This window comes from Choloepus didactylus, chromosome 10 (assembly GCF_015220235.1).
Source record: "Choloepus didactylus isolate mChoDid1 chromosome 10, mChoDid1.pri, whole genome shotgun sequence".
Classification (NCBI taxonomy): Eukaryota; Metazoa; Chordata; class Mammalia; order Pilosa; family Megalonychidae; genus Choloepus; species Choloepus didactylus.
This window is the reverse complement of record NC_051316.1, coordinates 17,369,998-17,395,779: the sequence shown is the minus strand read 5'-3', so window position 1 is coordinate 17,395,779 and position 25,782 is coordinate 17,369,998. Positions and strand designations below refer to the sequence as shown.

Sequence of the window (25,782 nt, the reverse complement as noted above, 5' to 3'; positions counted from 1 at the left end):
GAGAGGGAGGGTGGCTGCAGAGCACCTGTCCATTGCCAGGAAACTCTCCCACCACAAAAAATTACATCTGGGTGCAAAAGACGACCCATACCTGGAGCCCAGGGAGAAAGGCAGAAAACCCCAAGTGGAGCTTGGAGACTGCAGAAGTAGTCTGAGAAGACGTGGAGCAGAGCCCCATCCATGGGTATCATTGGTTGTGGATACTAAACATAATGTGTAGAAAGCCTGGGAGCTTGAGGTTGCTTTTTTTTTTTTTTTTTGGCATATTTTCTCAACCTGTGTCTGAGACTGTGGACCCCACCATTGAGTTTGCTGTGGCCAAGGGCTTGGGGAGCAGATAGTAGGTGTAGGGGGCAAGCCTTGTTGGTTGCCTTCCTGGATCTGTCTGTCCTCGTCCCTGTTTGCAGCACACTGCTCTGTTGAGGATTTTATGTGATCATGTGCACGGAGAAGGTGATCTACTCCCACTCCCAGGGGGAATCTTGGTTGCTCATGAGCCTTGCATTCCTTTGCCAATTTTTGTTTACAAAGGGCCATGTGACACAATATTGGGCAATAAGCCAGGAGGGGAAATCTTCTGGGAGGATTTTTCTGATCTTAAAAGGAGGCGCAAGAAAGAATGACCACTTCTTGTAGCCCCTCTGGGAATTAGAGTGTGAGTGTCAGTGCCTGGAGCTGCTGCAGCTCCTTTGTGACTATACTGGGGGAGTTGGTCAACCCATTATGAATGGCAAAGAGAAAAGATACAATCTGATTAAATCTTTGATGTCACTGTTAAGCTGATGACTCAACCAACCTCAGAACCACCTAATTCCAAGATATCAACTTGTTATGTTTAGATTGACTGATGAATGCTTTCAGTCATGTGTCACTGAATCAGCCTGACTGCTACATCCATATAAGTGGAATTTCCAAATAACTAAAGCCTACCTCTTTGCAGTGGGGAGAGTAGTGGCCCACCGCTGACATCTTGATTTTTATCCCCATATGACCCACTTTGAACTTCTGACCTACAGAACTGCAAGATGACAAATTCGTGTGAAGTCACTAATTTTTTGGTAATTTGTTACAGCTGCAATAGAAAATGAACACACCCTTTTAAGTATCAATTTAAGAAGAAAATCACAATATTCCTGAAAAACTCACCATAAAGTGAGTCTGATTTTATAACAGATTTCCTTCTTCTGTTTTCTTCTGTGTTGTCTCATCATGAAAATTTCATTTGTCATTCCCTAATACTCTCCTTTCATCTCTATGTTGTTGCATGATACTAAACCAGACACTTAGGCTTTTTGGAATGGAGTCTAAAATAAACATTACCAGCCTTGAGTGAGGGCTCAAGGGACTGGCTTGTGAGTGAAGACTGTGAGCTTCTGTGCATGGGCTTTGCAGCTTCTGTTTCAGTGTGGAAAGGTCTTTGGGAATTTCCTTTCTGCTTTTCTCCTCTGTTCCAGCATATTATCATCCTCCCGATAAGTGAGGCTTTCCGTTACAATTGTCTTCTTGGAATATTAATCACTGTCTTTGATTATGTATCTTTTTTACATGAAGCAGTACAGGCTATGCTATCCTTATTTTTAAATGACCATTTTCCCCCCTACTTGCCTTACCATAATAAAAGAAATAAAAGTCTCCTGCTTGCTAAAGGGTTAACCATGTAGCTTTAGATTTTTTTCTGCCCTTGGGAGACTCAGAATGTGAACCCGCTGTTCTATATTCCTTTCACAAAAAGGGAGTGAAGGGCAAGGTGCCTAGGTTTTTGAATGTGCATTCAACGTACATTCATAATAAATGTTGAACCGAATGGGCACATTCATGTTTGCTCCTTGATGCAAATGAACCTGGTGAATGGAAATCCTGGGGCACAGCTCACCTCGCAGAGGATTCTGTGCACTCTCACACCTGACAAACGGTTCTTGAATTTCCTTGTAAAACTAGCTTTTTCTCTCTCCATAACAGCTGTCCTCTTCATCCCTGGATCTTTGGAATCAGACTGCTTTTTTTTTTTTTTTTTCCCACACTGCCGTTGGATAAAAGATCCCGCCTTTGATTGAAATGGAATCTTCCACTATTGAGCAAGCCTTTGTTGAATGAGTCATCGGGGCGGCTGCTCATTGGCTGAGGCCGCTCATACCCAAGGGATTGCCTGGCATTAAACTGCAAGGGCCTGCTTCATTCACAGAAACGCTGGCTGGCTTGCTAGCCCTTTCATTCACGCAAACAGAATTCCATTCACATTTTACCGTTTTTTATCTGCTTCTAATGAAGACCACGGTTTGGGAATGATAGAGCTGTTTTGTTTTAGATTTTGGGGGGCTTTGGTAACAATCAAAATCATCTATGGGGTGTGAATTTGCTGTTGCTATGCAAGCAAGGGGAAGAAAAAAAAAAAGAGTGCTGTATGGTGGCGGTTCTGCTAGGGCTGCGGCAGAAAGAGGACAGCCCGGAGCGCCTCCGGGACGTGCTTTTCTGGGCCAGGGGACTCTTCACCGCTTCTGCATACAAGCAGAAGGCTTCTCAGTGAGCAATGAATGGCACCGATTAAACCCTATGCCATAAAGCTCTTTTCGGAATTTGGTACTTCATGTGCCACAGATACTAAGTCTTGGGGTGCGCAAGGAGACTCAGGGTGACCTTATAATGTGCTAGAGATAAATTCATACGCCTGCAGAGTAGTTGCTTGGAAACTTTGATAGGCAGTTTCGTTCTGTGGAGCAGGTTATCTTAATGCATGATGGAGATTGGCAGAGATCACAGATGACAGGAGGTAGTGGGTTCCCGGGTCTCCAGCAAACCTTCTCGGTACTGTCAATTTCCTCTCTTCCTAAGGGAGAGGAAGAAGGTCTGTGCATTTCACTTCCTGAAAAGAAAGTGTGTGTGTGTGTGTGTATGTGTGTTTTCCTGTGGATTTCTTGTGTAACGAGCAACTGCAATTTTTTTTCTTCCTTGCTGCAGGTTGCAGGCAGCAATTGAAGGGATATTGAAATGTATTTGTAGCATTTCTTAGGCATTTTTTCAGAGCTTAAACAAACACATACAGTTGGGATAAAGCTACAAATACATCCTCTTCTTTGGAATGGATTTCTGGAGCCTGTTGCCATCCAATAAAATAAAATAAAATAAAATAAAATAAAATAAAATATAAATAAATAAATAAAGCACTTCTCTTCTTTGGAAGTAGGTATTTAATTTAACCCTGGCTGAGAAAGATTGCTCTAAATTAACTGTGAAGACACCTTACTTGGCACTGTGCAGAAGTTCATATGCAGATTTTTTTTTTTTTTTTGAGAAACTGCATTGCCACAAAGACACTTGTCATGCTGCTGTGCTGATTTGAAAAGAAAAAGAAAAACCCAGGATACTGGCATTTTATATCCACCTGGGGTTGAATATTCCTTTGTGTGCTATTCTAAAATTCCTGCTGCTTTCCAAAGCAGAATTCATCAGGATTTGCTGAAGATCTTATTCTTAAAAAGCCTTCGTCACATTTTAACGCGTCAGATACTCTTATGGCTCCCACAGATGGGCTGAGCAGGAAGGATAAAAACATAGCATAGAATAATGGGTTTCAGAAAGTTAATTGGATTATTGTAAGGAACTGGATTTACCTTGGGCACAAATGTGGGGTGGTGGGAGGGTGAAGAATCAAAGGTTGGAAAGAAAGATCTGGGAAGGTAGAAAAAGGAAATTTGAGAATTGATTGGTTCTAGTGTGCTGTCAGTGGGTGGATGTAGTTTTTTTCTTCTTTTTTTCCTTTTTTTTTTTTTTTTTTTTTGCTACAGGAAGTGATTTGCAGTGTTCACCGAGCCTTTGTTGAGAAGGGTCTCCTCATTGAGTGAGTCATGCTTTTGCTGGGAGAGAGTTGGCAGCTCCAAGCAGCTGGAATTGCTATCAGAGGAAACTATTACTTTTCCAAATCAAACGTGGAATCATAAACAGTCTCCTTCTGGGTCGAGGCTGTACTGCTGTTGTTGGTTTTAATGGTGGGAGGGTGCGATTTTCCTGTGCCTCTTTCCTTCTTAAAAAAACTGTATCGGGGGCACCCACTTTTCGTCCTTGCTCCGTAGACGGTGGCTCGCCTGCTATGCGAGGCAGCCTGCTTCGGGGCTGGCACCAGCAGCGCCCGGGCGAATGCAGGCGAGCAGATAGAAGGGCATGCTTCAACGTACCAAGTATAACCGCTTCAGGAATGATTCGGTGACATCAGTCGATGAACTTATCCACAACCTGTCCATGAGCGGCGGCGGCGGCGGCGGCGGCGGCAAGGTCTCAGCAGCGCCCGCGACCTCCGCGGCGTCCCCCTACCTGGTCTCCAGCGAGGCGCTGCGCAAAGCGCCGGACGATGGGCCCAGCAGCCTGGGCCACCTGCTCCACAAGGTGTCCCACCTGAAACTCTCCAGCTCGGGTCTCCGCAGCCTGTCGTCCGCCGCGAGGGAGCGGGCGGGCGCCAAGCTCACCGGCAGCTGCAGCGCGCCCAGCCTGGCCGCCAGCGCCCCGGGTCCGGGCAGCGCTTCGCGGGCCCCGGGAGCGATGAGCGGCGCCAGGAAGGGCCGGCCCGACGACGAGCCGCTGCCCAGGCCCCCCAGGGGGTGGCTGCACGCCAGCGACCAGGTCCTGGGGCCCGGAGTGACGTACGTCGTCAAGGTGGGTGCAGGACTCGGGCTTGTCAATGGCAAGGGCCCCTCGGGCCGGCGGGCGGGTGAGGGGACTGGGGTGGGGGTGGGTGGAGGGGCAAGCTCATTTCTAGACTCCTTGCCTGCTGGGGCTGCGTGGCTCGGAGCCCGGGGATGCAGAGAGCATCCGGAATTGCCACATTGGAGGAAGGAGATGCGCACTCCTTAGCAATCAGTGAAGAGGGAACTAACTACAAATGTGCCGGCTCAGCATCCATTGGGGGAAATGTTTTAAAAATAGGGTTTTCCTCGCTCTGTCCCGGTTTTCCCATTGGAGCCACTCTTTTGACTCCTGGCTTTACAATATGGCCTGTTGGTACCCCTTTCGGCATCGGCCCCCATTCCTGTAAACTGTGGGTCACGCGGCACCTAGTAGACATTAAAAACACTTTGCAGAACTGGGGCAGCCTCCTCGAGATGAAAAATGCATGCATTGTCACTACTTGGGTTATGTTTTCCCGAGGAAGGTAGGAGTTTCCTTTCTCCCATGGCATCGATTAGACCCCTTCCAACTGGAGGCCCAGTGCTCTCTTTCTTTACATAATATGGGTTGTACATTTTGGCCCAGCAAGATTTTCTTTGGTGTTTGTCTCATCCCGTTCCTAATGATTGTGGTTTATAGCAGCAAAACTAGAACTGGGGAATCTTTTTCCAGTGACTGTGATCTTTAACTTAAATAGGTGCAGTATCTAGAGACACTGGCTGGATAGGAGTTGTTTTCCTCCAACACAAAGAATAGAAAATCAGGCAAAATGGATTCAATGAAATTCCTCCTGTATGCAAACATTTTATGATATTTAAGGAATCAGATACTCAGCACAGTTAAATTCGTCTGGCCAAATGCTTACTTTCTCTAGGCATGTCGGTAGCAGCTAGCTACTACAGTGCTCTAAGGCTTGGGCAGATATTTACTATACAAGGTGTGAAAATGATCAAAGTTGCATTATTTAAGTCCTGTCCTTCCAAGGCATTACTTTTGATTTAATCAGAAACGAGGCACTAACTGTATCCCCACTGTGTAGTTAATAACATTGAGAAACCTGCAGGATGTGTGGTCTGTAAATATTGGCTGCAGATCAAGTTTAAAAATTCAACAGAACACATCCTCAAGTAAAATGCAGCATCTTGGTAATTTCTGTTAACAAAAAACAAGCTATTAAAGGAGACGTTTTGACTTCGTGGGTTATCTCAAACTACATAAAAAGTACTTATAAACTAATGTGATGATCAGTGTTAAAAATTAGGTCTTCTTTGCCTTCTGAGTCTGCATTTTCAATTTCATCATAGTCTTGGCTTCTGAAAATTATTACATTTTACCAAAAGGGATGTAGGTCAGCACAAAATATTTGGTTGAGTTTATTATAAAACAAAATGAATTTTCTATTTGCTTTGTCTGTTTATGTTATATAATTGGGGACCAGAAGCAAAAAGAAAAAACAAAACCAACCAACCAAATCCCTCTGACAACTTTGAGATGAAAAAGTGATACCAGAGTTTATTACTTCTAGAGTATTGGTATAATACCTATCTCAAAAAAAAAAAAAAGAAAAAACAAAGTCTATGGTTAAAACAGACAAATAGATCTCGGCAAACTTTCGATACCTATCGTCTTCATCATAGAGGATAGATTTCAAACTGAGGGAGAATTCTCCAACTTATGCCTTTAAAGTTTTCCTTAAAAAAAAAAAACAAACGTTCAATGTGTTTGGAGCTTTGCTCTTACTTTTTGAAGAAAAAAGGCAGATATCCAATGCTAAAGCTCAAACATGGTAAATGGATGATGAACATGCTAAAATAAGTTGTTTCTTCTTAGATGTTCTGTTGGTTTCCGGCTTCGTGGCTTAGCCTCAGCTGCAGAACAAGTAGCAATATTCAAGCAGTCAGAGGGCTGGACCTGCTCCGAAACGTCTGTCTCGTTTGCTATGCCCTGTCTCACAGTCAAGGGAGAGCATTTCTGTCCTTGGGTTGCAGCTCGGGGCGCATAGCACAATTCATTTATAATGTCTGCTGTTATTTGGCTTGCCCCCTTGCTAATCAGCAGCTGAGAAAAGTGGTCTCCTGTGAACACAAACTCAGGTGTTGGGCCTGACTTCTCTGGGGAAGTTTGAAATCATATGGCACAGGAAATAAGACACGAAAGGCCACTTTCTCGTGTACATGTTTGATTCAAATGATCACATGGCCCTCTGTTGGTGCACGTGTGCAATTTTCCCCAGTCCACAAGATGGGTTTAAAACTGTGAACTGATTTTTCTTGAAAAAATATAAAACTGAAAAAAAAAATCTTAATTTGGTGTTATTGACTGAGTTGTGAAAAGTTTTATTGGTATCGTTACTTCAAAAGTTTCCTGACAGATAGAAAAGACAATAATTAGAATATTACTGGTCATTGATGGTATATTCTAAATGTTTAGAGTTTGGGAAATAACTTATTTTCTTTTTTATTTAAATTCTTTCTAAATTGAGGAAAACCTCAAATGTTTTCCAGTTTCTTGGAAAATTCAAATGCTGTATAATTATAGATTTCCCCCTTAAAGAAACATCAACTTACAAACAATTTTAAGGCGCTGCATGCAGAATTATTATTTAAGCATATTTCAATTGAGTCTACTTACCTGAAAGTGAAGTTTTAAAATACAGAAATCTGGTGGGTTTTGATCAGCTGATAAACATCAAAGCATTTGAACAGTAGCTTGCAATATTAATAATGAAGGATATAAAATTTCAAAATGGAAAAAAGTTCTTGAGCAACAACAGAATTCAAAGCTCATATAATGTTTAATTTGTCCTTCATGCCATCATTTGACTTTGCTCTAAATAACAGCATGAGGTTATGCAAATGAGGAAGGTTCCAGCATAAGTAGCCTCAAAATTTATATTTATGCCAGCATGGCTATTGGTAACACCTTTTGGCTTCCCTAAGTATATCTGACACTTGTTTTTCTCTTTTGGTGTCATAAAAGGAATAAGAAATTACCCCCTTGAAAGACGGAAAAGGAAAACTCAGTAGCAAAGGACAATGAATATTCTCATGAAGATTCCATTTAGAAACTTAAATCAATTTTATATTTGTATGGAACAGAGAAAGAAACATAGAAACGAGTGTTGATTAGATGGGCAGCCCACCTCCTTAAATTTGATCACCCCAAAGTCAAAGCTTGGGCTAGGACCCCGGTTGCCAGTGGACTGTGCTAGCTGCCCGTTAGCAAGTCTGTAAAGCAATATTCCTGGGCTTCTCTTTCTCGTCTCCTGTGTGCACATGCGCACAGACCAGAGGCTTTAGGAAGGAAAATAGACACAAACAGCTCCTGGGGGCAGGGAGCATGTTTTAGTTCTTAAAAATAGTCAATGAGCTCAAGAAGAAGAAACATCTGAAGACAAAAAATTCAGCCTTTGGGTTCAACTTTAAAAGTGCCTGTCTGGGTCTGTTCCCAGACATGTGGGTTGTGGCAGTGGGTTAGAATTCAGTCCTGGGATGCATCCCCAAAAGAAAGTCTCCTTCTGAGAGCACCACAGACTTTACAAGAGATTTAATTCTGTGATGTAATCATTTGATCCTCGTGTCCAACGGCAGGAATTTTAGGAGGTCCATTTTAAAAGCAATGACTATCGGTGCTCAATACGTAGAGCTACTGATAAAGTCTTCCACATTTAGTGAGAAGAACAAGTATTTGTGGCAAGAATAAGTATTTGTGAAGGCTCAGTCAAACTTTTATAGGTTTCAGTTTGTGGAGTGTCATTTCAGTATTAACACTTGGAGATTTGAACAATCAGAAAATTACTGAATTATTTCCTCTAATGTTGGATTGTGTTTCTTTTGGAATGAAGTCTTGTTTTTGTGGGAACTGTTTAAAAACTATTTTCTCTCTTCCGTTTGTGAATCTGATGATATTTGGGGTGGTATAAATTATTTGTTTTATTTATAGATGTTCTTTGTGCTTTATAGATGGTCTTTAAAAATGTATTGATTCTAAAATTGATTCTTAATTGGCAAGTGTTTTTCACTTGACTCAGTGTTTATAAAAATATCTTCAATATTTTTTTCTTAGTGTCATATTCTTTTGGTAACTGTGAGCAAAGATCATGCAAAATAATCATCTGCAAAGTTATTTAACATTAGCTATGATATATTATTATTATGGAATTGATTGAGTTTTATTTTAATTCTAGGTTAAAAATGGTATTTTCATTGTTCCTTGATGTAGAGTTGAACTTTAATAGTTAAAATTTTTTAAGTTGTTTAAAAATCTGATAGCATCTTAAGTATTGCATATAAATATTGTCCAAAGATTTGAAAAATAGTTTAATAAATTCTTTTGACATTAATAGACAAAGTTATTAAATTGAGCCGGAAAACGTGTCATTTCTCTTTTGATGTGACACAAGCATAGAAGATGTGTTAAAGACATATACACACATACACAATACACAAACACATTCACAAATGTGCACACAGATAACCCAATACACAGATACACATAGATATGCACATACATACATATATACAGGTATATGCATATACACACATAGACAAAAGTACACATATGCACACTGATATACCTATACACACACACATGGACATGTGATTACTTTGGACAGGGGCTGTTTATTGTTCCTGGTAAGAAAATAGTAAATGACATATTCCCAGAAATACCTGATTATACTCCTCATTTTTTTCATATTCACATTTAAAAACAAATAATTCTGAAAGATAAACTATTAGTGAAAACTTTAATCCTGTAAAAAATGGACTTCTAAGTCCACTGCCTCGCCAATACGTTCCATCTTTGAATATATGCCCCATTTTTGAGGGATGTTATGACAAATACCACTTAAGCAAAGCCCTGGGACACAAGAGTCTAGATAGCCAACATGCAAGGCAAACTTAAGAGACCAGCTTTCTAGCAAATAGCCTCTCCCTGAAGGATATACAGTTCCTCCTGGAGTGGATATTGGTGTTTAGAGTGGGGCTTGCTCTGTGGAGTGTCCTGGTCTGGGGGGCAGTCAGGTTCCTGGACTCCAGCTCCACTTTGCCTCTTCATTGTGTGGGGCTTATGAAGTCAGTCCATGACTTTGCTTTCCCTCGCCACAGGGATTTGAAGGAAGGGTTGAGCTGGGGTTGGTTTCTCTGGAGGCTTTAGCCTTCCAGCCTTGGGCACCTTGCCAAGGGAGAAATGGTGGGACATCATGAATGGGACAGTTTCTTGCCCCAAGAGCTACTGCAATTAGAAGGGATGGGCATACAGAAATGAAATGTACTATCAGGAGCAGTATTACGCAGGTCAGATTCCTGCTGGATCGCTGTGGCTGGGGCCACACTTCACACTGCAAGGCGGATGCAGAAGGTTTGACTGGCTTCAGGGGAAGCCGTGATAATGAGTCAGCATTTTAAATGAAAATATCCAAGGAAGAATTATGTGGAATTATTTAATTCAGAAAGAAAGATGGGTGTGGATGTAATGGAAAGAAATGACCAGTTGTGCATATTTCTGAGTAAAGAACAAGGAAAAAAAACATTTTGAAATTTAGCATAAGAGACCAGAAATACGCACTGGATGAGGAATATCTTTATGGTGGGAGGCACTGAGCATAAGAATGGCTGGCTGAATAGATGGATGATGGCCATGGAATGTTTGTGTGTGTTGGTCATAGCTTGTGTGTATGTGTGTGTGTACAACTGCACAATAAGATGGACATTGGTCATGAGGATTATGTGATGGGTGTGCAACTGCACAATAGGCCTTACAAGTTGCTTTTGGTCCTGCAAGTTCATAATAACTGGTTTTCACTGCAGGTGAAAAAGCAACCCATTTTGTCCCCATTATGATTTCAGCTCTCTCCCTCCCCACCGAAACAACATCGGCGACAACAGTCCAGTGTTAGGATTGATGAATTTTCCTTGAGTCATCATTTCAGAATTTCAGGACAGTCACGATGGTAAATAGACAGGATGGTCCCAGTTGAACTTGGCAGGAGGTGGAGCACGGGAGGCACTAGGAATCTCCGAGTGAACCGTTGCTTCCTCAGCAAGATGCCAGGGGTCAAAGGCTGAGTTTCCATGGTTACAGGCAGGGCTGGACTTTTTCATGTTGATGAAGGGAATGGGACAAAAGGTGTTGTAGGTGCCTTGAAACCTCCTGCAGCACCTGAAGAGCTTAGATGAAGACAGCCTGTCTCTCCTTTCCTTGGCTGAGCTTCTGGCTGGTACTTCCAGCTGGGATGAGCCAGGGCAGATGGTGGCAGTTTAGTCAGATCCATGGATTCTGGACTCTGATTTGTCTTGCCCTGTTCCACAGCCAGTGTGGCTGGAGGGAGAGACTGCAGGGAAGTGGAGCAGGTGCTCTCACCTTGACCCCTGGGGCTCCCCAGTTCACTGCCACCCCCAGCAGAATTCTGAGACCTTGTCAAAGCCAAGGCTTTCTGAAAAAAAAAATTCTAAGAGCTTAATTGATAAGACGTTGCTTATTTTAGACTCAAAACCATCTGAATTGTGTTGTTTCCTTCAAACAGAAAAAAATCTCTCAAAAGAGTTTTCCTTCACTTCTGTTTATCAAATAGGAAGAAAAAGAAGCAAAGACTTCATTTTGAGTTATAAGAATTCAAACTGGTACAAACCCTTCAAACTCTGTGGAACTTGGCCTTAACCTAACCTCACATCGGAACTTCTCTCTGCAGATCATTCTGGCAAACTTCATTTTGTCAGATTCCATTAAATGCAATTGCTTGGCAGTCTATAGGGACTGACCGATGATATGTTTAATACGATTGTTTTTTTGCTTTGCAAATACTGAAACTTTTTAAAGCCACCTGCCCAAAGAGAAACCTTATGTTGAAAAAAAATCAGAAATCAAAATGGGTTTAGCTCTATTGATAAAGACCTAGTCCTCAGCCTGATTTTCAGTGGAGATGCCATATAATCTGGGCCTCTCTTGCTTTCTGCAAAGAAAGATTAATAGGCAGCTTTTACTTCTTGGGTAAAACAGTAAAAACATGGCTGTTTGAGCAGTCTTTGTCTCAAAGAATCAGCCCCTCACACTGACATACTGGTCTTTTTGAAAATGGGCAAAGTAGCTGATGAGTAAGTATTAATTATGAGGATATTATGTGTTTCATCAACCATGAGTGCATTAATTTTTCTATTAATACAGTAAATCATGCAGTCAGATCTCCAAGCCTTGTGTCTCTCCCTATCCCTTCTCTTAGCTGCAGGAGCTACACTCCAGGCTCCCAAAGCATGCACTGTTTGTGAAGTTCCTGCTGGGTTCTACCCTGTCCAATGCCAAAAAACCCCCTTTATCTTCCACCTTTTGCACATCCCTTCTTGCTTCCTCAACTTCTTGGAGCTCAGTTTTGAGAATTTCAAACATACATACAACACACAAAACATATGAGCATAAAAAAATAGGAGGAATAATATAATGAACCCGGAGGTACCCATTTTCCCTCTCCCCCACGGCTCGGCATCCATAGGTATCAATTCGTTAATTCACCTTTTGCACCGACCCCCACTGAAATATTTAAGATCGGTCTCCAGACTTTGCATCATTTTATCTGTTGCTCTGCTGACTTTCATGGTCGTGTCTTTACTCTGATGTGGACGGAGCCGTAGGAACAACCGTTCCGATTTCCTGAATGTTAAGAAATGAGGTGGCTCCTTATGATATCGAGGGCCCCACGCCGATCACAAGCTGGTGGCCGTCTGTTCAATAACGAATTGACCATCGGTGTTCGCGGTGCCATAGGAGCGCGCGGATCTGCTGGGTGCCTCCCGCTACGGGCCACGGAGAGATCACCGTGTTTTTGGCGATCCAGTTGCGGCCTTGGGCTCAAGACTGCAAATAACTGCAGAGCGCGTTCAGCGTCCACAGGGCGTTCCAACATCACTGCGTTTGACTTCCGGGTCCTCTTGGCAACTGTGAGGAGATGGGCTGCGCCCCTGAGTCCGGTCTTAGGGAGACTGAAATTGCACCCTGGAGAGAAACTCTCAGCTGTATCTCCTGCCGCTGGCTCAGGCCCCACTGGACCCCCCACTTATCTGTCAGCATGGGGTCTTTTGCATGGATCGGACACTCCTTTTGGAAATGGGTGTTTTCCAAAATTGTTGTAAATAGTATATACATCAAGCTTCCGAAGTATGGAGCTTGCTACTCCCTGACCTCAGCCCTTTTGGGGATCCCTATTCCCTGAAAGAATAAATGAGAATGGGTGAGGAATGGCAAAAAACTTGCCTGGAAAACTATCAGATTTCCTTAAGTTCCTGGGTGCACCAAATGAAGACAGATTTAGAAAGTTCTTCAAACATTTTTTGAGGGCCTGGGTATAAAGTTGGCAAAACTAAGAGTCTGGCTCACATGGAGAGCTAAGAAACAAGACTTCACTGTAGGAGGCTCGCTGCAACTCCTGTCCTCCAGGAAAGCCATGTCCTACTTATTGTTATCACCCAAGGTAGGAGCAAGTTCACTAGTAGAAAATTTAAACCATCTTCTTTTTTCATGATATAGAATCACAGCTGGGGACAGATGCACCCAGCAGGGGGAAAAGGTGTAAACTAGATCCAAGTGTTTCACCACTAGAGTTGAAAAACACAGGTATTGTTTTCCCAATCTGCCAATAATAATCATCATGATAGTGTTCATAGATGCCATTTTCTCAATTTACGACTTGCTGTCACAGATTTTTGGAAAGTATTTGGATGTATGTTTCTATTCACCTTCCTCGACCAAATTAAAAAAGTAGGAAATGAGTTGTTCTAGTTTGCTAATGCTGCAGAATGCAAAACACCAGAGATGGATTGGCGTTTATAAAAGGGGGTTTATTGGGTTACAGAGTTCTGTCTTAAGGCCATAAAATGTCCAAGGTAACACATCAGCAATTGGGTACCTTCACTGGAGGATGGCCAATGGCGTCCAGAAAACCTCTGTTAGCTGGGAAGGCACGTGGCTGGCATCTGCTCCAAAGTTCTGGTTTCAGAATGGCTTTCTCCCAGGACGTTCCTCTCTAGCAAGCTTGCTCCTCTTCAAAACGTCACTCACAGCTGCACTCAGTTCCTTTTCTTTGAGTCAGTTCATTTATATGGCTCCACTGATCAAGGCCCACCCTGAATGGGTGGGGCCATGCCTCCATGGAAATATCTCATCAGCCATCATCCACAGTTGGGTGGGGCGCATCTCCATGCAAACAACCTAATCCAAACGTTCCAACTTAATCCCCACTATTATGTCTGCCCCACAAGATTACATCAAAGAATATGGCTTTTTCTGGGGGACATAATACATTCAAACCGGCACATGAGTATTCGTGGAAACTGGAGATAGTGAGGGTTGGGCCCCTTTTGCAATCTGGGCTTTGGATGGAATATGGAAGTGGAGTGGGCAAGCCGGAATGGAAGGCCAGAGGAAGTGCTGAGAGAGGGCTGCAGTTAAGACTACCTGCCCCTCTCAGTCTGGAAAGCCTCTATCCCTTGAGTTTCCATGTCCATGTTTCTGATGGAAGCCAGAGGACGCTCCAGGAACTGTAGCCTCACACGCGGCTGTGAACCACTCTAGCCCTTGGCTCGCTCTGTCTGTCTTACCCCTTCCTTATGAACAAGTCCTCCAGCTCCTCCTCTTCCTGGTCTCCTGGCTGCAGACACTGCCTTTTTAAGGATCGTTATTTTCAAAGAGTTGATGGCTGCACTATCTAAAGAACTGAGCTGTGATTGTTCACTGGAAGTAGCAACTCTTATAATAGATAATACCCTTGTTTGCAGAGTGACTTATTAACTCAGGTGGGAAAAAGTAACAATTCATCAAATTATGGCCAGCAGGGGGGAATTCTGATGCTCCAGTGGGGACCACAAACTCTGGTTCCTTTATTGCCCTCACTTTTCACTCCTGTTGTGTCAGTTTGCCAACTTCATTAAGACCCCGGGGGCAGGGGAGTGTTGGTAAACATTTAACGCCTGGTGTTTGGGACAAACCAGCCAAGAGTGTGTAGTGTTTGCCAATTTCCGTGGTGTAAATACTCCCGCCATGGCTGATTTGAAGTGACTGCCCTGTTGCCTTTGGGAGGTAGGAAGTGATGTGGAGTAGCATAGCTTTGTAGAGTGTTCACACCACACAGATACAATGGACTTAACCTCAAGAATACAAGCAATAGTAAACTGGAATACAATAATTAGGAAGTGATGAGTTTATTGCCTTTGTTTTTACTACATAATTTATTATATATAAATACATATACTTCTTATTCTATAGACATCCTTAGATCTCTTTCACCCTAAAACAGCCTCCCCTCCTCCTTGCCTCTCCTTTAAGCACCCATTCTTTCCTTCTGTACCTCTTTCTTCCTTACTTCATTTCTTCTCTTCATCAACGTGCAACAATTGGCTTCCCCTGATTTGTGGATAGTACTCTGGAAAATGTTTATCAGTGACTCTCTAACTGGAAAATCTAAAGCCCCTTTCCAATTATGTTTTGACTTGACCTCTCTCCTCGCAGCACCTGATGCCATGGACCCAGACAACATCTCTTTCAAAGATCCACCAGCATCTGCCTTGAAGTTTCTTCTTTGGTTTCTGTGCAGCCCTCTTCTCATTGTTGTTTCTAGTTGTTTCTGAGCAGTCTTACCTTTTCCATTTGTCTATTCATTAATTTATTCCCCCACCAATATATTAGTCAATTATTTAATTCAACTGAGTGGCTGTTCAGGGGTATGCCTGTGCTAAGAGTTGGGGATAAAGTGGTGAATCAAACAGATGTGATTGTTCTTTTGGTGCCAATGGGGAGTGCAGGTGAGAGGGCAATTCCAGGGAACCATGTGGGTGCTGGCGAAGTGGGAATTAAAAATGGCTTCTCTGCTAAGAGAGACAGAAGGTCAGAGACATTTTGGAGAAAGCCATTTTGAAACCAGGACCCGGGAGCAACGGACCAGCATATGCCAGCCATGTGCCTTCCGAGCTGACAGAGGTGTTCCAGATGCCACTGTCCTTTCTTCAGTGAAGGAATCCTCTTGTTGATGCCTTAGTTTGGCTACTTCTATGGCCTTACAACTGTAAATTTGTAACCTAATAAATCACCTTTATGAAAGCCAATCCATTTCTGGTATTTTACCTAATGGCAGCTTTAGGAAACTGGAACACAAGGATACTCTCCACCAAAATGAATTAAAAACAACAATGGTTTTCTCCAGTGAGGACAAATGGGTGTCTGGGGAACAGGAGACTGACTTTTCACTGAATATACCCATCTCTGTACCTTTTGAATTTAATACCATGTACTTTCAACTATACATATCTAGCTATATTTTTATATATTTTCCCCTGAGTACTTATTTTATGTCATAAAAACAAAGTTTCTGAAACAAAATAAAAGGCTACCTAAAAAAAAAGAAAAGAATGGCTTCTCTGAGGAGATGATACTGATAGATATCTAACTGATGAATGGACGTTACCCAGGAGGATGGAGATGTGTTCATATATGTGTTAATGCTTTTTTCCAGGGGGAAGAGCTAGAAATAGACAGCAGCTAGTGTGGCTGGAGTGATTTGGTCCTGGTAGAGGATGACCAGCCTGAGGTCTGAGCAGAAGCCAGGGTTGTGTCTCTATCACACTGTGGATCTTACAAGTGCAGGGAGAAGTCGCTGGAGATTCTGCCCCAAATTTTTCTATGTTCTATGTGGAGGAGAGATTGGAAAGGTAGGAGAGAACATAGACTTAATTAGGAGACATTGCAGCTTGAACCAGCTAAATGCCAGTGACTTATGTTCGTCCAGCTGCTTACTCTCCTTCCAACACCCACTGTTTCACTTGCCTCTCAAGTGTAGTCTGTCTCAAACTGAATTCACGACCTCTCTTCTTCCTTGGTTCCATTCCTTAGTTTTTGGTGTCACTGTTCAACCACTTCCCCAAATTAAAGACTTTACAGTCATCCTAGAACACGTTTTTTTCCTGAACCCATTACGTCTGTGCAGTCAGTACATTCTGCCATTTCTACCTCAAAATGGTTTCTAACCTTGTTTTCCTTTACACTTGTTCTGATTCATGGTTTCTTGTCTCTATTATTGCAATAAATTAACTGGTCTCATCAGATGACTTTTTTGGGAAAAACTTATTTTTAAATCAGAGAGAAATATATGCTGTAGTCTTACAGATGTATTTAAACAATTTGCAAATACATGGAGTAAACATTGAAAGTTTCCCTCCAATCCTCTTCTAGATAAGTCTGTCTTTACTCCTCTCAGAGATAATCACTGTGAACTATTTGCTAATTATATAGTTCACAACCTCCCCATACACAGATTTTTCTTTTTCTTCTTTCTGTTACACAAATGAGAGCTTCCTACATATATTATCTTGTGACTTGCTCTTTTCACTTAATGTGCCTTGAAGATCTTTCAATATTAGTGCATATAGTTTTGCTTTGTTCTTTTGGGCATTTGCTTATATTCAAATATATGGATGAAACAAAATTTATTGAATAGTTCCTTATTGTTAGACATATGGGTGGTTTTCAGTTTTTCTCAAAATAATAAAATAATTAACATCCTTTGACATGCACTTTTTCCACTTGGGAAGCTATTTTTGTATCTGTGTACACCAAGTTATAGCCAATATTAATATTTTCCTTATCTTATTGCATTGGCTGCAGTCTTAAGTACAATGATCACTTCTATTGGTGAAGGTGAGTTTTGTTTTTTTATTTTTGCGCTTGGCTTTAAAAGGAGTACTTGTGTATTCAGCTCCTAAAGATGACATTTGTTATTATGTACACTTTTACAAGTTAAGAACATTTTCCTATTACCTTAGTTTTTCCACTTTTTAAAAAATAGAAGTTTTAAAGTGGAATTTTATGAAGGGCTTTTTTAGCATCTAGTGAGATAAATATGTATTTTTTTCACCTTTTTTTGTGAATGTGCTGAACCACTTACCTTTCTAACATAGGTATCTGTCACCTCATATTCCTAATTAAAAGCTCTCTTAAGTCAAAACTCCATTTTATGGGCATAAACCCTTTCCAAGTTTGGCATCACTTTAACTCTTAAGCTTCATCTCTAGTCCCACTGCCTAATGTTTCAGCCTACCTGGAATGATTTGCTTTCTCCAAACAAGTTGCATCTCTGGCCTTAGTGCAAATTCTTCTCCTCTGGGTACCCTTTTCTCCATCCCATTGTGACCTAGAAAAATGCTCTTTAACCTTCAAGACTCAGCCCAAATAAGAAGCTGTTCTCTACTCTCTCTCCCAGTCAGGAAGAGCTGGTGTCTCCCTCTTCCGAGTCTCCACAGCTCCATGTATTTATCTTTGTATTCATAAATCCAATATATACTAAGTGAAGAACGGCCAGATGCTTAACACTGGGGCACTTGAGAATCTGGGGGTCCCTGCTCTCTAGGAAATTGGAATCTGGAGGGAGCTTGCACACATGTGGTAAGGAGGGCATGAGTTGTGTGTTAGGCAGAAGGAAGAGAGGTAGCTGGAGGGCACTGGGAAATGGGACAGACCATAAGTGTTACTGGGCAAGAAGGTAGCAAATGGGCTTATCTGTACATTGTTGGCAATTAAGAATGTAACTCCTAAAAGGCACACTTTGAATTATGTTCTATTTGTACATTCCTTGATAATTGTTCTTTATATGAGCTGGCACGCATGCCACAGCCCACTCAAAGGCTTTACAGGCTGCTCCATAGATGGGAAGCATTATTAGCAGAACCATGAACTCTGTTTTCTTCTGCCCATTTTTTCTTAAGGGTAATTACAGGGGGATTTCTGTAAGAGACTCCACTTTCATGGGAGCCCCGAGTGGTCATTATTAAGTTAAAATATTTCACCAGGATATTTCCCAAGAGAAAGCTATACTCCTTCACATTTGCATGTGCTCTCACCTCTAATTAAAGCACAAGGATTTATAAAAAAGAAAGGGTGAAATGAAGATATCAAGTCTCTTTCGAGGGCTCAGTCACACACTGTGTAAGGTATCGTAGATTGTAAGAGAAGTGCAGAATGATTTTCTGAGAGGAAACTGCAGTTTGGTTAAGCAGGAAAAGCTTCTCATATTAAAAATAATCTGCATTCAACATGGTACTAATTATGTGGTAAGAGATTAGTGGTGGGTTGGAGTTATGGAGAAAGGCTTCACAGAGGAAGTGGGATTTTTTTTTTTTCTGGGTCTTGGAAGATTAGTCAGATCTGGGTAGGTGGAGGATGGAAGGCTATTTCAGGTAGGAAAATCAGGATGAGAAATGCTTTGGAGGTCGGAGTGGTGCACGTGTGTGCAGAGGGCCATGGGGAAACCATTCTGCTTCAGGCTGACTGTAATCAGAAGCGTCTGCACTTAACATGGGCCATTGCTTCTTAGAGTTGGCATGCACCCAATTGAACACCCAGCCTAGGCTTTCCATCCTCGGGCAGCAGGTCTCTGCTTGCATTTCTTCAATGCAGGGAGCTCCCTATTTAACGGAGTGACAGGTCCATTGCTGGCCATTGGTGGATTGAACTGAAGTCAGTTTCCTGTAACCTCCAACCATCCAGCCTACATTTGCCCTCCTGAGCCCTGTAGAACTGAGCTCCTTCCTTACCAGATGACCGTTCTTCAGGTATCTGAAGATATGGGTTCCTGTAGCCTTCTTTTCTCCCAGCTAAACATTTCCCACTTCTTTGACAGTCTTGTTCTCACTACATCCTGGATGTTCTTATCTATTTAAATTCTGGTTTGTTAATCAAATTTAAGAGACCCTGATAATGGTAAAGAATTTGGTGGAATTGCAGTTGTGGCCAGAGTTGGTATATGTTCTATTTACAGATGTTTGTCCTGTGCTAAGAATAATTTAGATTTTTATTTATTTCATATCCCTAGAAGATTTTGTCTAAGATCCATAAACCCTTTTTTCAAGAAAGGATGATAGGTTCTTTCTGTAGGGTTTGTTTGTTACAATATATAGACTTCTTGATGATTTCTAAAATAACACTTTCTTTTACCAAAAGGCCCAATACAGACTTTCCCCAATCCCTGCGTACTGCAGACCACTCAACTACAGTCAGTTTCCAGCCTTTAGCCATCAAAACTCAGAATTGAAATTGAGTAGGTCAATGGACTCACTGCTGGAGTGAATGTGCCACAATAGGATGGTTGAATATGTTCTGCATTTTTCACACCGTGGAATACTGTGCAGCTATTTAAAATAGTGAATTGGACTTGGAAGGATTCTCACAAGGCATTGTTGTGTGAGAAGAGCTTTACTGCAACAAAGTGTGTGTGAAGTTGTCTTAGTTTCCCAGCTGCTATGACAAATACCACACAATGGGTTTGCTTAATAACAGGAATTTATCAGATCACAATTTAGACACTAGAAGGCTTGCTTCCTCTCGAGGTCGTTAGTGTCTGTCTGACCAGCAAACCTTGGGTTCCTTGGCTCTCTTGTCACTTGGGGGATGTCCTTTCCTTTCTTTTCTGGTTCCATTGGCTTCCGGCAGCTTCTTTCCCATGTTGTTTTCTTATCAGAAAGCCTCCAGCAATAAGATTAAGGTCACACTTAAATAAAAATAACATCTTCAAAAGGCCCTGTTTGCAATGAGTTTATACCCACAGGAATGAATTAAGATTACGAACATGCTTTTTTTTTCTGGGATTCATAATTCAACCTACCACACGTGAACCCATTCTTATAAGAGAAACAATTACCAGAATTTATGTCTATATCCCCAACTATAATTGTGGACTTCAGTACCCCACTCTCAACAATTGATAGAGCAACTTGGCAGAAAAATTAGCAAAGATACACAAGATCTGAATGACATGACCAACCACAGTATCTAATATATGTCTGTAGAACACTTCACTCAACCACAGCAGAATGAACATTATTTTTTCAAGGGCCCAAGGAACATTCACCAAGATAGATCAGATCTTGAGCTGTAAAAAAAAATCTGATAAAATTTAAAAGAATTGAAATCATACAGAGTATGTTCTCTGACCATAATGGACTGAAGTTAGAAATGGGGTAACAGAAAGACAACAGGAAAATGTGTAAACACTTGGAGCTTAAACAACATTGTCCTGAAAATAATCCACAGGAAAAGAGGAGTCTCAAAGGAAATTTTAAAAATACATAAATTTGAACAAAAATGAAACTGCAACATATCAAAATATATGAGACCCAGCTAAAGCAGTGCTAGGGGCAAAATTTATAACACTAAATGCTTACATTAGAAGTGATAAAAATTCAAATAAATCGTCTAAGATCCTACCTCAAGAAACTTAGAAAAAGGGGGAAATAAACATAAATCAAGCAGAAGGAAAGAAATAATAAAGATAAGAACAAAAATCAATGAAATAAAAAACAGGAAAACTGTAGGAAAAAAATCAATGATAGCAAAATTTTGTTTTTTGAAAAAAATTCAATAAAATTGATACACTTCTCTCAATACTGACAAAGATAAAAAGAGGGAAGATGCAAATCACCAATATCAAGAAATGAAGCAAGCAATAACTCAACAGATCCTGGAGTCTTTAAAAGGACAATAGGGGAATACTGTGAACAACCTGATGCCCATAAATATGACAGCTTAGAAAAATGGACCAGTTCCTTGAAAACCACAAACTACCCAAACTCAACCAAGGTGAAATAGACAACCTGAAAAATCTTAGAACCATAAAGAAATTGACTTTGTAATTAAAAAGATCCCCAAAAGGAAACCTATAGGCAAGCTGGTTTCACTAGAGAATTCTATGAAACATTTAAAGAATTAACACCACTTTTGCACAATCTCTTTCAGAAAATAGGTGAAAGGGAAACACTTCCCAACTCATTTTATGAGACTAATATTACCCTGATACCAAAACAGGACAAGACTATACAAAAGAAGAAAGGACAGACTGATACCCCCATTAATATGGATACAAAATCCGTGATAAAATTCTGAGTTTTATGTATAAAAATAATTTTACATGAAAACTAACAGGGATTTATTCCAGGTATTTAAAGCTGATTCATCATTTGAAAATCAATCAATATAATCAACCATCTCAACAGGCTAGATAAGAAAAAACATGATCATATCAACTAACACAGAAAAAGCATTTGACAAAATCCAATGTGTATTTGTGATAAAAGGTTTCATGTGACTAATAACAAGGGAAGTTTCTCAATTTGGTAAAGAGCATCTACGTGAAACTACAGCTAATATTACACTTAATAGTGAAAGACCTAACAATTCCCTCTGAAGACTGGGAATGAGAAAAGGACATCTGCCCTCACCTTTGTTTTTCACCATGATGTTGGAAGTTTTAACCACTCTAATAAGTCAGGAAAAGGAAATAAAACTGGCACTGATTGGAAAGGAATAAATAAAACTGTCCCTATTTGCAGACAGCGATTGTCTACATGGAAAATCCAAAGGAATTTCAAACAACAACAACTACAACAAGAACAACACACAACAAAAAACCAAACTTTTAAAACTGAGTTTGTCAAGATTGTTGGATACAATACCCACATGCACAAATAATCTCATTTCTATGTACTAAAAATGAACAGTTGGGAACTGAAAATAATAGGACGATAACATGTACAAATTTGCCAAAGAAAATGAGATACAAATAAATCTAACAAAATGTGTATAGGATCTGTATGCTGGAAACTGCAAAATGCTGATGGAAGACCAAGGAAGACTTAAATAAGTGGAGAGATACACAGTGTTAATGGATTGTAAGACTCAACATAGTAAACGTGTCAATTTGTCCCAAATTAATCTATAGGTTTAATGTGATTTCTATCAAAATCTCAGCAAGATTCATTGTAGATATAGATAAGATTATTCTAAAATTTATATGGAAAGGCAAGGGAACTAAAATAGTCATGACCATTTTGAAAAAGAATCAAGTGGGAGGAATTAAGACTACTGTAGCTACAATAATCCTGACTGTATCTTATTGGCAGAGAGAAAGTCACAGATCAGTAAAACAGGATAGAAAATGCAGAAATAGACCCACACAAACATGCTCAACTGATTTTTGACAAAGGTGCAAAAGCAATTCAATAGAGCAAGGATAATTTTTTCAACAAATGGTGCTGAAGCAATTGGACTTCCATAGGCAAAAAGAAAAAAAAAAAAAAAAAGAATTTGAGTTAAACCTCACACCTTATACAAATATTAACACAAAATGGATCACCAACTTAAATGTAAAACATGAGATTATAAAAATCTTAGAAAAAAATATGGGAGAAAATCTTTGGGATTTATTCTAGGGATACGCAAAGAATTCTTTGGCTTGACATCAAAAGCACAATGCATAAAAGGAAAAATTGATGAATTTTACTTCATTAAAATTAAAAATTTTGCTCTGCAGAATACCCTGTGAAGAGAATGAAAAGACAAGCTACAGACTGGAAGAAATTATTTGCAAACCACATATCCAACAAAGGACTATTACCTAAACTATATAAAGAATTTTCAAAACTTAACAGTAATAAAACAATCCAATTATAAAATGGACAAAAGACATGTAGAACATTTCACCAAAGAGACTATGCAGATGTCAGAAAAACATATGAATATATGTTCAACATCATTAGCCATCAGGGAAATTCAAATTAATACCACAATGGGATGTCACTACGTGCCCACCGGAATGGTTAAGATAAAAAAAAAAAAGGCAGCATCATCAAACACTGGCAAAGATGCAGAGAAACTGGATCACTCACATATTGCTGGTGGGAATATAAAATGGGGCAGCCACCTTGTAAAAAACGTCATTATTTAGGATATCACTATTGGACTCAGTTGAACCCAAACAAAACAAAATAGTTTGGCAATGTATTAAGTTTCCTGTTGCCACTATAACGTTACTGCAAATTTAATGGCTTAAAGCCGTGGAAATCTCAGTATCTTAGTTCTGGCAGTCAGAGTCTAAAATGAATCTTATAGGGCTAAAGTCAAGTGAAGTCAATATGTCAGCAGGCTGGTGCCTTCTGTAGGCTCCTGGCGAGGATGTTTCTGGTCTCTTCCAGATGCTAAGATTTCGGCTTCCTTGGTTTATGGCCACAGTGCCCCAGTCTCGGCTTACATTGTCACGTTGCCTTTTGCTCATCTGTAGTCAAATCTCCACCTGCCTCCCTTTTCTAAGGACTCTTGGGATTCCATGAGGTCTACCCAGATAATCCGGGATCATCCTCCCACTTGAAGATCCTTAACTTAATCACATCTATAAAGCCCTTTTTGCAACTAAAGTAACATTCAGATGTTTCAGGAGTTAGAAGTTGAATATCTGTGGGGGCCATCTGTCAGCTGACCAACAGAGTTTCCTATAACTTAACATGAAAACTGCTGAAAACCAGTAATTGGTCTCTTAGGCATTTATCCTAGAGAGATGATAATTTATGATCACAGAATGTTCATAGCCACGTTATTCATAATAGTCCTACCTTGGAAACAATCCAGATGTCTTTTGGTGGGGAGGATACTTAAACAACTTCTGCTACATCCATGGAATATTACTCAGCAATGAAAAAGAATTGACTATTGATACTTGATACATGCAACAATGTAGATGACTTTCAAGGGAATTATGCTGGGTGAAAGTAAAGCTGATCCTGCAAGTTTATGTGCTATGTGATTCCATTTATACAACTTTCTTGAAATGACAAAATTATAGATATGGAGAGCCTATTAGTTAGTGGCTGCCAGAGGATCAGGGAAGCAAGGAGGGAGGCATGCACGGCTATAAAGGGCAACATTTGGGATCCTTGTGTTGATGGAATTATTCTGTATTTTGACTATCAATGTCAATATCCTGGTTGTGATATTGTAATTTTGCAGAACGTTACCACTGGGAGAAACTGGGTAAAGGGTAAATGGGATTTCTCTATTCATTTCTTATACCTGCACATGAATCTACAGTGATCTCAAAATTAAAAGTTTAATCTAAAAAAATGTTGCTTATGTCTGTGTAGGAGCATAGAGAAAACTAGAGGAAGATACTACAATAGATATTTGTTGCTGGATTACGAATTACTCTAAAATGAGTTTCTGTGGTTTGGGAATTAGGGAGTGGCTTGGCTAGGCACTGCCAGCTTGGGTCTTTCATTAGGCTGTCAGTGTCAGCTAGGGTTGCAGTTCTCTGAAGGCTGGAGGACCCACTTCAAGATGGCTTCCTCACAGGGTTGGCAGAAGGTACCTGGCTGGATGCAGGAGGCCTCAGTTCCTCTCCAGGTGGGCTTCTCCATAGGATGGCTTGAGTGTCCTTATGACATGGTGGCTGGCTTTCCTCAGAGTGAGTAGAGATCAAGGCAGAAGCTGCAATGCCTTTCATGACCTAGCCTTGGAAGTTACAGGCTATCACTTGCACAATATACTATTGGCCACACAAGTCAGCCCCCTTCAGTGAGGGAGGGGACTCCATTAAGGGGAGACTACAAGGAGGCTTGGGTCATTGGTGGCCATCTTGGAGGTGCCTACCTCAGATACATAAATGTTGCTGTCACTAGTGTATATTTATGGGTTTTGGGTTAGAAAGACCCATGCAGAGAGCCTGGATGAGGATAAGAATCAGCCCTGCTGATGAAAAAAGGTGGAATTTCAAAGTCTAATAGAAAAAGTTCTCCTCTACAAAGAGGTAGGTGGAGTTGGCTAACCAACTCTGGGAAGAATTTCTTGTTTTAGGGGCAGTTAAGAGTGTTGAACCCTCCGATCCCAAGTCAAGTGAACCAGAACTGGAGTTGACAATCAGTAGGGATTTAGAAGAGAAAAATTGAGGCAAAGGGAATGCATGTGAAGGTGAAAAGCAGGTAGATGATGATTCGGAAGCCAGATGTGGTGAGGGGTTGAGATGAGTCAGAATCAGCAGCTGATATTTTTTATCCAGCGTGGCTATCTACAGTGGTGCTGTTGGGCTCAGGGGCACTGTTGTAGTTGGCTAATGCTGCTGGAATGCAAAACACCAGAGATGGGTTGGCTTTTATAAAAGGGGATTTATTTGGTTACACAGTTACAGTCTTAAGGCCATAAAGTGTCCAAGATAACACATCAGCAATTGACAGGACATACCTCTCTAGGCTGCAGTTCCTCAAAAATGTCACTCTTAGTTGCACTTAGGGTATTTGTCCTCTCTTAGCTTCTCTGGAGCAAGAGTCTGCTTTC

At 40.9% G+C, this 25,782-nt stretch overlaps 1 protein-coding gene across 1 annotated transcript in view; it reads left to right on the top strand.

Annotated features, from left to right (window-relative positions):
• Positions 1 to 3,813: 3,813 nt before the first annotated feature.
• SHC3 (SHC adaptor protein 3) overlaps positions 3,814 to 25,782 on the top strand; it is a 177,491-nt gene continuing 155,522 nt past the window's right edge. Inside the window, exon 1 of the mRNA XM_037797101.1 lies at positions 3,814 to 4,644. Coding sequence (XP_037653029.1) covers positions 4,156 to 4,644 — 489 coding nt within the window. The 5' untranslated portion in view covers positions 3,814 to 4,155. The remainder of the gene's footprint in view (positions 4,645 to 25,782) is intronic.